This window comes from Mus caroli, chromosome 8, assembly GCF_900094665.2.
Source record: "Mus caroli chromosome 8, CAROLI_EIJ_v1.1, whole genome shotgun sequence".
Classification (NCBI taxonomy): Eukaryota; Metazoa; Chordata; class Mammalia; order Rodentia; family Muridae; genus Mus; species Mus caroli.
The window spans coordinates 40,208,354-40,222,544 of record NC_034577.1 but is presented as its reverse complement, the minus strand read 5'-3'; the positions used below and the strand labels follow the sequence as shown (position 1 = coordinate 40,222,544).

At 44.1% G+C, this 14,191-nt stretch overlaps 2 protein-coding genes across 8 annotated transcripts in view; one reads left to right on the top strand and one right to left on the bottom strand.

The window, feature by feature from the left end:
• Casp3 (caspase 3) overlaps positions 1-12,469 on the bottom strand; it is a 22,104-nt gene extending 9,635 nt beyond the window's left edge. The window contains exons 1-2 of one of the 3 annotated variants that reach the window (XM_021169754.2): positions 12,256-12,469; positions 88-155 (exon numbers count right to left, since the gene is read on the bottom strand). In XM_021169754.2, the coding sequence (XP_021025413.1) occupies positions 88-140 (53 nt within the window). In that variant the 5' untranslated portion in view covers positions 141-155; positions 12,256-12,469. Of the gene's footprint in view, positions 1-87; positions 156-12,007; positions 12,100-12,255 lie in introns of those variants that run through there. The other 2 variants (XM_021169755.2, XM_029480864.1) reach the window with 2 other exon arrangements.
• Positions 12,470-12,530: 61 nt separating this feature from the next.
• Positions 12,531-14,191, top strand: part of Primpol (primase and DNA directed polymerase) — a 40,175-nt gene continuing 38,514 nt past the window's right edge. For 2 of the 5 annotated variants that reach the window (XM_021169876.2, XM_021169872.2), the window contains exon 1: positions 13,269-13,854. The gene's annotated coding sequence lies outside the window, so the exon portion shown is untranslated. Of the gene's footprint in view, positions 12,616-13,268; positions 13,855-14,191 lie in introns of those variants that run through there. The other 3 variants (XM_021169874.2, XM_021169875.2, XM_029480648.1) reach the window with 3 other exon arrangements.

Here is a 14,191-nt window from a genome sequence, read left to right as displayed (position 1 = left end):
TGGTGGGTGGGGTGGTGGTGGTGGTGGTTAAGTGGAGAACATGCCTTAAACAACAACAACAACAAATACAAATAAATAAATACTCACACTTCAAAATTATTCATGGATTTTGAATCCACTGAGGTTTTGTTGTTCTCCATGGTCACTTTTCTTAGCTAGAAGAGAGAGAGAAAAAGAGAAGTTACTCATAGCAAATCTTTTAGAGAGACACTTCTGTGTATTAGCAATGCCATGCTGATTTCTCCTGAGTTCTTGTTTTATATCGAATGCTATTGCTCCCCTAAGTCAGATGTATGTAGACTGGTCCTTTGCAAAGGCACCACTCTGTCCCCATTCTTGTTCTTCCTTTAACTATGCATTACATCAAGAAAACAGAGTGTGCAGCTCAATCAGTTGTTTGTTTGTTTGTTTCATTTGTGTGTCCCTGGCAATCAAAACAGTTCATACCTTCTTTCCATGGTCACCCAACAACTCAAGTTATGTACTGGATCTTGGCTCCCAGCTCAAGACAACTAAAACAAAACAGTCAACAAACTAGCCTCAACAGTCAATACCACAATGGTGACAGCCCAAGGGACTTCCAGATCTCCAGGTTCTCCTACTCAGAAACTCGACTTCTGATGCTACGTGATTCTATCCTAAGACACAGGCACCTCTCCTCATCTGCTGCATTAAGGAAGCCAGCTCCTTACTTGTCTTCTAGAGTTCTCCAAAAGGAAAGACACTTGGGGGTGATAGTGTATCTCCCCAAATAAAGAAGACAAGCAGAAATAAGACATAAGACAAGGACTAAAGATCTCCAGTGAATCTCCAGACTCTAGAATCCCTGGCTATGTCAAATATTTCCATCACAACACAACTTTTAACCTCAGCCCTATGCTGAGGTCAAAAATACACAGCCCCACCAGCTGAGGCCCCAAAGCTAAGTTCCTACCATCGTCCCCCTCGTTTGCTGTGCTGTTGGGGACAGAGAAGGAATCCAGGGAAGAGGAAGTGGTGACACTTGAGCCTGGCCACAGAAGAGGACATTGGCTTCATGGGCCTTTAAGAGCCAGTCTGCACCCCTACGAAGGCTCTTCGCTTTCTAGAAAACCACAGGATGTGGGCACTATTGGGATGCCCCATGTTTTTCAGTCAGCAAGCAGATATTTAGAGGCCACAGACTTTGCACCCAATTCCTACCTTCAGGAAACTTGAAGTCTAGAAAGAAAAAAGAACTGGGTGGATGTGGTGTGCCAAGACTCGAGGAAGCCTGAAGGAGCGCTCACCATTCCCAGCCTTGCCAGAAGGTCAATTTAAATGAGGGAAGAAGGTCGATGGCTTTATAAAAGATGCCACAGTTACAGTGGGGACTATTAGGAAAAATAGGGTTTCAGACACTGTTGGAGCCATGAGGAAGACAAAAAGGGAGAAAGAAACTGTGAGTGTGGGCTACTTTAGCTAGGTGGTCAGGGAGTCATTTCTGAGGTGACATTTATAGAGAACTGAATGACTTAGAACCTCTCCCCAGCCCACCCCGACTCCTCCACCGTTGGTGGTGGTATCAGCTAGAGCAAAGGCCTGGAAACAATTTGTTCTATTCAAAGTACAGAAAGACCAGTTTGGCTAGTGCTGGGCCAGGGAGATTGTCAGGAAAGGCAAGATCACCCAACCAGTGAGAAGCCTTCGGGAATAGCTCAGGGAGGAGATGATAGAGGCCTGAACTGTAGCTGAACAGTTGAAGGTCTGGGCACCCTGCTGTTTGCAAGTAGATTAGAGGAAGCAAGCCAGCAGAAAACCAGAGAGCAAAGCAGACCGGGTGGATGTGGTGTGCCAAGACACGCAGGCCTTTCAGGAACGCTCACCTTTCCTAACCTTGTCAGCAGGCCAGTTTAAATGAGGGAGGAAGGCCACTGGCTTTATAAAAAAAAAAGTCACAGCTACAGTGGGGAGTATTGGCTATAGAAGGGACAATTAGGAAAAACTATCCAGGCCCAAATGACTAGATACTATTTTTTTTAGTGGCATGTTGGGTATTACCCAGAGGACTCTCAGGGATTTTTGGGTTCTCCTTTTGCATAACTCGCCATTGGCTCGGCTAGCTTACAACTTTGTAGGAAATCAAGCCATAACATGTAGCTACATAAATGATTCCTGTCTACAGGCAAAAGTCTTACAATGATACACGTCTTAGGATTGGTTTTCATTTGACAGGAAGATTGATGCTCTGTAGTACATGACTGCCCTCCAGGAAGATGATGGAGGCCTGAACTGTACCATAGCTGGGCAATTGACAGTCTGGGCACCCTGCTGTTTACAAGTTTACAAGAGGAAGTGAAGCCAGCAGAAGACCCAAGAGTAAAGTTCACTGGTATCTCACAACTACCAGGGAACTGCTCTGCACATACGAGGCGCGGCTCTTGGCATTTGCTTGGTCTTCCAGTTCTCCTCTGAATTGGACTTAAGATCTTACAGTGCCATTTATCAACTAGCAGTTGAGTAAGTCTTGACACCACTTTATTTTCTATTTGAGCAGTCAAGTTTTTTATTTTATTTTATTTTTTTGAAAATTGTACTTTTAAAGGAACCAACGGTTGTCCTGGCCAAGGAAAATCACACTATAAACAAACTCTTCCATCAATAGGAAAACTCTTTCCTGCTTGGCTGTGAGTGGGAGGAGCAAGATGGAACAGGAGTTGGTTGGGAGTGAGGGGCTGAGGATGCCTTTGGGTCCTTCTTGTTAAGCCATGTTACATAGGTTGGTAAGAAAGGCACAAGGGGAAATGGGAAATTAATAATGCAGGAGCAGAAGAAGCCTGGGGTCTCTGAAGTGATACAAAGAGATGTCCAGCATACATAGGGGATTTACCTCAGGTAAGAAGAGGGCCAATATCCTCAGTAAAGGAAAGAAAAGCAAAATATTTTATGGATTTGTTAGGTGGTCCTGGGGATTTAATCCAGGGCCTCAGGCATAAGTAAATGTCCTACCACCTAGTCACAGCTCCAGTACAAAGTAGGCGGAGGTAGCAGAGAGGCCGGGGAAGGTGATATGAGGATGGCACCCACGTCCTTTATATTTAGAAGCTACACTGTGAGAGAAGAAACTCTAAATTCTACCAGGTAACACCAAAACAGAATCAGATACAAAGCTGGCAAGCCTAGATGAGAGGCACTTTCGACTACTACTACTAAGATAGACATAAACTGTTAAGACCTCCTGAGAATATTTTGGGAGAATCCCCTCATCTGCTCATAAAAACTGTTAAGTTTGATGTGGTAAACTGACTAGTTAGAGTGTCTATAAACACCCTGGCGGGTGGAGGAAATAAGGAGATTGAAGAATATGCATTATTCATACAAACGGAGAGTGTGAGAGCAGAGAAATTACTATTTTAGTAAATCCATACAATTTATTGCAGCTATTTTCATTTAAGATTTTTTTTGAATTCCTTATCAGTGACATAAATGCCAATACATGGTTAAGTAAAAATAGATTATCGAAATCTAGCATGTCCTCTTTTAACATATTACTATATTTATAAACCGTGGCTGTCTGAGGGGTAGGATTGCTGACAAGTTACTTACTTTGTAACAAAGTTATTTACTTTGTAACATTCTTCTCTATCTTCTAGTTTTTCTATAATGTTTCAATGTTAGACAATAGTATCAAATGCTATTTTATAAAATACTGGCAGCCATCAGCAGACCATGCCACCGGGATTGTGCTAGACAAATCCCAAGGCCTATTGAGAGAGAGAGAGAGAGAGAGAGAGAGAGAGAGAGAGAGAATGGCATGGGGCACTCTGGGAACAAGACTGGAGGACTGCTGTCAGTTTGAGATTAGTCTGATTTACCTAGCAAGTTCCGGGCCAGCTCCGCAATCTCATAAAACCAAAGAGTGAAAAAATAAGGGTAACTCTTCTATTGAGACAGCAGCCACTCCTCTTTGCCTTAGCCAGGTTTGGCTTTCTCTACCTTTTTCTTTCTTATGGATAATAAATGTTAGGTACAAAGAAGTCACAAATTTCTACGAGCTAGAAATATCACAAAGAAAAGTCAGCTTGTCTCAAGCTATGCCTCTTCCAAGTGACCAGACCACAAGCGAAACTGCTTAGCAGTCTGTGGCTGAGGAACAAGGTGTAGCTATCTGGAGTAATAGTGCCTCATCACTAAGAAGTCCAGATGAAAAGCAGATATAACACAAAGGACTTAGTAAACATTTGGGTTTGTGAAAGCATAATATTTCCGTTGGTCAAATGTGTACTTAATAAGAAGAAAAAGAAGGAAAGAAAGAGAGAAAGAACACAATAGAGATAAGAAGCATAAGAAAAGACACTCATGTAATCTATCATAAAGTCAAGGCAGACTGTAAGACATTCTCAATAAGTCAAAGAAGCAGCTTTGAAAGGGCTAGCAGCACAGGGCTTCTTTTATAACTTTCCAGGAAAGATGAAAACACAGCAGCCTAAACACATCAGTGGCTGCCAAGGGTTAGGGGGGGATGGGCTAGCACAGAGGTTGTTTGATCAACAGTGAGACCACTTCCTGGGATGCTACAGGAGTGGATAAGAGTCATACATTTGCTCCAATTTAAAACAGACAGGACAGGACCAACTTGATTGTAAAGTGTATGACTTTGGATGGCTGGGCAGTGGTGTGCATGTCTTTAATCCCAGCACTCTGAGTTTGGGGCCAGCTTGGTTCCAGCTCTTGACAGGCAGAGCTACATAGAAAACTCTGTCTTGGAAAAACCAAACCAAACCAAACCCCACCAACCAAAAAGACTTTGGGAGGAGAAACACCATGACCAAGAAAACTTCTATAAAGGGACACAGTTTAATTGGGGCTGGTTTACAGTTTCAGAGGTTTAGTTTGTTCTCATCATGGCGGGAAGCATGGCAACAGGCAGGCAGACATGGTGCTAGAGAAGGAGCTGAGAGTTCTACATCTTAATCAAGAAGACAGCAAAGAGGGACTAAAGGCATGTACCACCTAAAGGCATGTACCACCACACGAGGACCTAAGCTTTTCTTTAATTCCTTTTCATTATAGGTCTTTATAAGCATGGCCACTAAGCCTCAAAGTCTGGATTAAAGGCTCCGGTTGATCCAGATCAAAACAATATGCTACCCCACCTCAAGATCCAGAGCAACGGCATGCTGTACTCCTGTCTCAAGATGTGTGTGGCTGTGTTTCTGGATTGTAGTTCATTCTAGATATAGTCAGGTTGACAACGGGGAATAGCCATCATAGTGATAATGATGTCAACATAGGCTCAATAGTTCTAACCAATATACCAGTCTGGTCAGGGAATGTTAATAATGAGGGAGTCTGTGCGGGACCAGACAGATATAGGGTACCTCTAAATTACTCTAAAAATTAATGCCTTTTTGTTCTTATTAGAAAACAAGATTAGATAACTTCTTAATTTGAATCTAGAGTTTCTGCCAGTGTCCCAGTGGTCTGCCTCAAATTGTCCCTCTTTCTCTGTGAGTTTATCCCATCCAGCATTCAAAGTGTACTCTTGGGCACCCTAAGTATTCACTAGTTCTCACTAGCCATCAAAGTCCTAAAAGTCTCTTTTTAAAAACTACAAACAGTATAGCCACTTGAACTGGAAAATTGACTTTCCTGTTTTGGTCTTTTGAGACAGGATTTCTCATGTAACAGTCCTGGCTGTCCTAGAACTCACTTTGTAGACTAGGATAGCCTCAAACTCAAAGATTTGCTTGCCTCTGTCTCCTGTGTGCTGGGATTAAAGGTCTGTGCCACCATGCCCGGCCCTGGAAAATTGAGTTTTAATAACCTTTTGTGTCATGCCAGCAATAAAGCTGTGGGATAAAGCTATTCCCTCCTTCTGACTGGCACACCCAGATACAAACTTCATAGCAACCAGCTTTCAGAACTTGACACTTGCTTCCTGGCTCAGGCCAATGAAAGATCTGCATTTAAAAAAATCATTCAGTGTGTGTATGTGGGCAGGCATGTGGGTGTGGAGGTCGGTGGACAAATCTTGGGAGCTGTTTCTGGTTCTCTCTGTCCACCATGTGAATCCTGGGGGACAAACTGAGACTCAGGCTTGGTAGAAAGCACCTTTACTTGATGAGCCGTCTTGCTGGCCCCCAGTGATCAAGTTTAACTAAATATTAGGTGACTTTTAAGTGGTCATTTCCTTTTCATATGTCCAACCAGTTTTCTATAATCAATTATGGAAAGTTAAAAAAGGAACTCAGACAAATTAGTCTTAATGTAAGTAACTACAATCACTTTGACATTAGCCATAAGATAGCTGAATTTCTTTTACTAAAGTAACTGGTGGATGAAAGAATATATATATATATATATATATATATATATATATATATATATAATTCTTTTTAGAACAAGAGTTAAAATGGGGGCTGGAGATGACTCAGTGGTTAAGAGCACTGACTACTCTGTCTACTCAGTCGGCTGCTAGGCGCCGGCCGAGGCGAGGCGCCGCGCGGGAAACTGCGGTCCCGGGGGCAACCACACGGTGGCTCACAACCATCAGTAATGGGATCACCTTCTTCTGGTGTGTCTGAAGACAGCTCCAGTGTACTTATATATAAATAAAATAAATAGATAATTTAAAAAAATATATCTAAAATGGTATTTCCCTGTTTAATAAGGATGTCTCAGGAACAAATACCATATTATATAAAGCTTTTCATCCTTACTATTCAAACATTGCAAATTGTCTCTAGCATCAGCTCCTTTTAATACACTAAGGTTTTTTTTTTTAACACTAAATCAAAATCTTTCTAGCATGAGACATATGCGCACTGACTCTACTTGTCATCATCTGCTTTTCCCACATGAGGTACCAGATCCATACTCTTGGGAAAGACTCTTAGCATTACCTCATCGCCATTAGCTAATACCCAGCTGGATACAAATTATTCTAGGGATGGTGACCTCATCTTTGAAGGATTTAAAAAAAAAAATCCCCATCTCTTCAGGGATGTATAGACCATCCCAGATGACAGCAGGAGCTGAGAGTATTAAAATAGAGAAAATAAACAAGAGGATTTTACAACAATATATTGTGGCTCAGCAACCGACTCAGCAAGGGGACGACTCAACACTAATTGTTTCTGAAGATGCCTGCACCAGTTTAGGATTCAGATGAGCGAAAACGTTATGAATTACATTTAATGGCCACCAGGAAGCTGTAAGTGATGCATTTTACCTTCCATGACAGTTGGGAATTTAGGCTTTAGAGTCACTTCCCCAGTTCTCGGATCACTGGGCTGGAGCTACAGCAAGCAGATGTTCAGAAGTTTAGAAATGCTGCCAGCATAAGTTTACTGTCATTCGGAAGCAGAGATTTAAATGCTCCAAGCTGTGTTTCCCTTAAAGAAGCGAGAGAATGGAACTTGGACTCTTTATACAATTGTTTGCCAGATTTTCCTTAAAACTGTAGAGTAAGGCAGAACTGAATAAAAGCAGAGGAATGGGGAAGTTATTTCTAAAATACAAAATTAGACAGTGAGGCATCATGCATCAATAATAGCTTGAAACGAGACAACTACCCATTATAAAATAGATGAAAACTTGCCTATCGTAGGGATTTAAAAATGAGAGGATACATTAGTACAAACCAGTTTTAGAGGTGTGTGTGCTTGCCCGAGCATGGAGAAGCCAGACGTAGCCTTATGGAATCTTCCTCTAGTGCCTACTGTCTTATTTTTTGAGACAAATCTCTCACTGAACCTGCCTAGAGCTCTCTCTTTTGGCTACACTAAGACAGCGAGCGAGTCCAGATGAGTTCGTATCTCTGGTGGGTTACAGCCACAATTCACATCCAGTTTTTATGTGGGTGCTAGCTAGGGATCTGAACTTGGGTCCCCATGCTTACCTTCTGAGCCATCTCCCCAGACTAATTTTTGGAGATTCATAATTGGAGAATTTGTTCCCTATCATCAGGCTGACCTTCTGGTGGCTGACCTACAGAGACCTCATGAGGCCAGGCATCAGCCTGGTCTCTGAGTTTTCTAAATCTCATGATACACAAGACTTCACATTCTCCATTTCCGAATCATCTCCCTAGACATAAATATTCAAAAATTAGGAGTTAAGACTTAACAAAGTAGTAACCAAAGTAACTATTGCTTTTATTTCCAGCCCACATGTGCTAGACTGAGCGGCACACAGGTATTTTCAGTTGGGCTTCGCAATAACACCGGGATATAATGGTTCCACTTTAAATCTTAATTAAATGCAGCTCAGAAGAGAGTTTATCACTTTTTAAGTAACAGAGCCATGACTCATGCTCCATTCTACAGTCTATAGACTGCTCAGCATCCTATATCATATAGTTGCGACAACACTAAAGTTAATTTCAATGGAACAAAAATCTGTAAGCCCAGGTTCTCTGATTAAGATGAGATTTAAAACACATATGGTATGGCAGAAGCTGATTATTCAAAACGGAAATAAAATACACAGCTGTTCTTCAGTATTTTGTGGGTGACTGGCTCTAGAACCTTCCTCAGATAGCAAATTCAAGTTCAAATCCTTTGTATAAAATGGTGTATTATTTACATATAAGCTAAGCATCCCTACTACTTATTACTAATGATACCTGTTTTTACGTAGTGTTTTTCGGGGAATGATGAAAAGTCTATACATTTCAATACAGATTCAATTCCTATTCTCTCACAATTCTATTTACAGTTGGTAAAGGCCACAAATACAGGTCAATACTTACTGCAGTTATTGCAATGAAGAAAACAGTAATAATGATTATGATGTTTCTCATCCCACCAGGTAGTTTACTTATAAATGTATAACATCTGGTTAAGCATTTGTTAAAATATTTCCTACATGTCTACCTACCTTCCTATTGATAGGAACATGAAGCCACTGTAAACTGGCTTCTGGAAAGCCTACCTCTATCTGGGCAGAACGATTTGAGAAACACCAGGATTCTATTTACTACCTCTCAGCGAGGAAACAAAGAATTACGAGCACTTTCTTTTTTTTGGGGGGGGGTGGTGGTGGAGGTTTTGAGACAGGGTTTCTCTGTATAGCCCTGGCTGTCCTGGAACTCACTTTGTAGACCAGGCTGGCCTCGAACTCAGAAATCCACCTGCCTCTGCCTCCCAAGTGCTGGGATTAAAGGCGTGCGCCACCACCGCCTGGCTGCAAGCACTTTCATATTAAGTAAATGAAACAGAAAGAGCACTTGTTTCACAATCATCTGGTAAAGAAAAGATTTCTTAGTATAATCAGTGGTTGCCTTGTTTGTTCTAAAATCTGTCCCATCTGGTCTCAGTTCCTTTGGGGGTTCATTGACCTGGTTGTTGTCATTCAACCTGATAAAGCCAACCTTCTAATGTTTAAAATATAGTGAGAGTGAAAAGAAAGGTGGAAAGGAAAAGAAAATATGGAGAACATATTGTCTCATAGGAACAAATAAGTCATCTCGTTTTCTTGTTTCTGGAATGGGCCACACAACCAGGGAGGCAGACACCTGATGAAGCTCTCTGACATTGTGCCACAAGCTGGAAAAAAAAATGTGATGCTTACTGTCTGCAAAGGGTCTGTCTTGTCCTCTCCCAAGCGAAACCCTGAAGAGGATAAAACTATACGCTCTTAGGGATGTGTAAGAATTATTGACCTGTTTGAAAACAATTTGTTGTTGTTGTTGAAATAAAAGTATAGAGTGGAAGATCCTTGATGTCTTTTATAAAAATTACAGATAACTATGTAATCTACTGATTATCAACTGTATGAAGATGTTTCATTAAACCCTGAGCGTATGAAGTAGTGGAAGAGGCAGACTCTACCCCTATCCAGAGCTTATATGTATGTTCACTGGCATTTAAAAACAGTAGCAAGGTAGACATTAACCAGTCCATGTTCTGTCCTTACTAGATAATTTCATTGTACTTTAGCAGAATGAAGGCGCTCCCCAGGTAATATTGAAGGCCAAAACAAAGAGACCAAAACATGGACTATTATGTAGAATGTCACACATACTATTTCATCTGATCTTTACACAACCCTCCGAGCAATATAGATTATGCTTTATTTCTGAAGAAGCTGGTAGGCACCGGGCTCCTGGCCTCAGACAGTCAGATGACGGAATACCCTTTCTTCTCCAAACATTTTTTTAATCTGTTAAATGACTATATATAAAACAGTACTTAAGAATGTAAGAATTTCCACATCGTATTCTACCTCTTATCACTGGGGTAGAACTTTAATATTATCTAACAGGAAGACCAGAACTAATGCAATGTGTTTGAAGAAAAGACTGTGTTGTAACTTTAGAAAGTGCATGAAGTGAATGTGTTGCTAGGTTTGAAACCAGAGTGGCCCTGGAACCCTTACTATCAGATAAAGATACAGAGTTCCTACTTAAAACAGCAGGAGGCAGAACCTTTCTGCAGGACCACAAAAGCAACCTGATTTAATTAGGTGCAGGATTTCACTTGTTACTTTGTAGCAGTTCGATGGCTACATTTCAATAAACTTCCACTCACTAAAACACCTTCTCACTTTCCAAAAGCCTTATTCTACTGGACAGCAAAACAAAGCCATTCATTAAAGCTTCAACACCAGTTGTGACAGGGTTCTACACTCCATACTTAAGGGCTCCTGCCAGTGGACACCATTAACATATCCAAAGTGACTTCCCAATGGCTGGCCAAACCCCCAGCTTAGCATCTCCTCTGCTATTGTGTATACTCATAGTGTAACAAGGGCCCCACATTTCCCACCCACCCCAATGGGTTGAGTAGTCACTTGTGCAAAAAAAAAAAAAAAAAAAAAAAAAAAAAAAAGAGCCAGTAAGGAAGGGAGCCAAGCTAAAGTTAGAGCCGACTGTTGTTTGCTCACAGTTCGGTAGGCAAACAATAAACAAGCAAAAGTAGAGGATATGACACAGCTGCTTTCAGGAAATGTCTGCCGCAAAGGAAGGAATGGGAAGATTCAACCTTGAATTGCTAACTAAGTGAAACCTCCATAGCAGCTCCTGTTCATAAGCTAATGTTTCAGGGGGAGAAAAGGTGAGTCAGTGGACTCAGAGGGCTGGAAAGAAAACCCGAAAAGGACACAGTATCCAATATTGCCTGGAGAGCTTCTTCATTCTGCTAAAAAAAAAAGGGGGGGTGGGGGGTGGGAAAGACAGCCAAGACCCAGGGTTTGGCTTCGCTAACCCGGTTTAGAGGATAGGGTTTTACCCTTAAGCCTTCAGGGTAAACATGAACATCTAGAAAACTGTTTTTGATCGTGTCTTAAAGAGAGCACTGGAGAGGGGTCTTGGGCGGGAGACAGAGACCTGCAAGGAGGTTGCTTCAGTTTCCTGAGGTGGGCACAAGTCTGGCAGACACGTAGGTCTACAAGGCTCGGGGACTAACGGCGGAAGAAGTTGGGTCCACGAGAGGTGCCTGAGAAGGACGTTTCCTGGGTGACTCAACGGAGAATGAGGTAAAGACCCTGCTGTTCAAGTCGAGCTTCACAGACCAACTAATTAATAAGCGCGAAGAAGGGACAGTACTTGAGCATGGCTCAAGAGATGTTAATGCAAGCTCCTACAGTGACTTTGACCAACAAAGGAATGAGCTGGAGTATTCGAGGAATAATGCTTAAAATCAGCTCTCCGCAAGAACCAAAAATCACAGTGCACTGGAGAAAACCAAAGGTGGAGATCAAATGCTCTTGTAACAGAGGGAGGCTGGGTTCCTTAGAGCCGCCACAAGGTCAGCATCAGCCTAGCTTCCAGGCCCCAGGGCAGAACTTCCCCTACCCATCCTCTGCTACCGGGTCCACACCTCGGCCTGCAGCTCCAGGATCCCGCCACCTCCCGCCACTCGGCTTCCAGGTTCACCCCCACACTATGGCCTCACCCCATCCCGCCCCTGAAGCTCTGTACCCCGGGCGATCTCCAGATCCCCCCTGACTCCGCCTTTAAGCCTCAGCGCGGCCCGTGCGCCATGCTCGAGGGGTCTGAACCCGCTTCGGCTCACCCAGGTTTAGGGACACCGCTGCAGCTCACCCAGGTTTAGGGACACCGGTTTAGTCTCCCCGGTCTGGGCTCTCAGCTCGGAATCGCGCTCCCGGCGCTGTTTCCAGCTTCTCTGCCTTCAGTGTTTGCCTGAGCAAGCCTGGAGGCAACACAAAGGATCCTCCGCCCAGATTGCCCGTTTCCCCCGCCTCCTCCAAGGAGCTGCAGACCGGCCAAGAGAGCGCCAGCTCCCGGGGGCAACGCAGGCCTTCGAAGGCGCGAGAGCAGCTGACACTCACCGTACCGTTCCGAGCTCCCCGCCGCAGGACACTCCGCTCTGATCCCACCAGCACCAACACTGCAACTGCAGCAGCAACAGCAGCAGCAGCAACAGCAGGCTACCGCCGGCCCCGCCCACGCCACGCCCCTTCTCTACCTCCCCGCCCCCAACCCCCCAGCACCCCCCAACCCCTCACCTCGCAGACGCCAGTCGCGATTGGTGGTTTCAGCCCCGGCTGAGCCCCGCCTCGCAGCGCAGGCCCCGCCCACCCAGGGCCCCGCCCCCTCCGGCTCCGCCCCCTCGCGCGGGTTTCAAGCTCTGGTTCCCGCCATCTCTGGCTCCGCCAGCTGCCGCCTCCGGCCGACTTGCGCCACTTGAGGTAAATTTTAGAGAGGTCTTTCGGCCACGCCTGATTCCGGGGGCGCCAAGATGGGCGTCCAGGGAGGCGCCTCTGCCAGTCAGAACTGCGGCAGGAGAAAATAGAGCTGAGCCCCCCCCCCCCCGCACTCGGTAACTCTACTTCCTCTCAATTGCACCGAGGCCTTTCTTCACTTCCGTCCACCTCTTGCTCCCTCAGTCAGAGGTCCTGACTACCTCACTGAAATCTCGGACTGGTTTACGTCCTATTTCATTCAGACTCTGGCTCTGGGAAGTGTTTTGTTTTGTTTGCTTAATATACGAAAACACGAGCACAGCGGTCAGCATCGAATTTCAGGGGCCCAGAATATTCTAGGGACAAATGTACTCCAGAGAGCAGCCTCCCGCCTCCACCGCCTTTGCTTGGTTGGATGTAAGGGACTGGCGTACATGTAGCCACACAGATGTCTACCGTTCGTTGCGTGTGGAATTCAAGCTCTTGCATTTCCATAATACATTTCTTATTTTTTCCAGTTCCATCAGACGCTTTAAAAGGATAAGTGGACGGGCAGTGGTGGCGCACGCCTTTAATCCCAGCACTTGGGAGGCAGAGGCAGGTGGATTTCTGAGTTCGAGGCCAGCCTGGTCTACAGAGTGACTTCCAGGACAGCCAGGGCTACACACAGAAACCCTGTCTCGGGGAAAAAAAAAAAGAAAGAAAGAAAAAGATAAGTGGTTTGCTCTCATGAACAGCCATAGTGGTTAAATGTAGATTCCAGAAGCAAATTGATCTATCATTATCCCTCCCAAAGTAAGTTAGGATCAGCCATTTTCTATTGGACTTTAGCAGTAGGACGCATTCAACCCTAGCAGTGCTTCGTGGAGGCTGTAGTTCACAAGGAAGGGTCTAATTGAGAAACCCCTGTGCCCTGACCCCTCCCTGTGCTACAAGTTCTTAACAAAATGATACCTTAGATGAGGAATCCTCAGCAGTTTTCTGCCGTTAATGTTGACTTCATCTAGAGATGTTTGTTAGAGCAAAACAACTGGAGGTGATGGTTTTCATCTGAGCCCTGTAATTTCTCTTCACAGTGGGGACCCAGAGGGAGCTGAAGTCGTTCTGGGCCTCAAGAGAGAAAGAATTCATGAAAAGCATTGTGACTGCTTTCCAGGTTGGGGGAGCTGGAGTAAGAGGGCTTTCTGAAGTGATCACGGTCACTCTCTTCCATTTGGCAAGAAAACTGAACTAGAAGTATAATAGGTAAACGTTTTAGGGCCTATATCTGCAAGAAGACTTAGCCTTCACAAACTAAACTACTATAGCAACTACATGATAAGTTAATCATTTGTAAAAATGGTGTGAAGGTCATTTATCTGGTAGAGTCTTGCTGTTTGGGGTGGGAGACCAGGGAGGAGGAAAAGAGCCAACGCCTGGAACAGTATACTGTTATAGGGTTTCTTATCCCTTCTAGTAGTTTTAGGGATATTTAAAAAATGACTTCTGGGGCTGGAGAGATGGCTCAGCAGTTAAGAGCACTGACTGTTCTTCCAGAGGTCCTGAGTTCAATTCCCAGCAACCACATGGTGGCTCACAACCA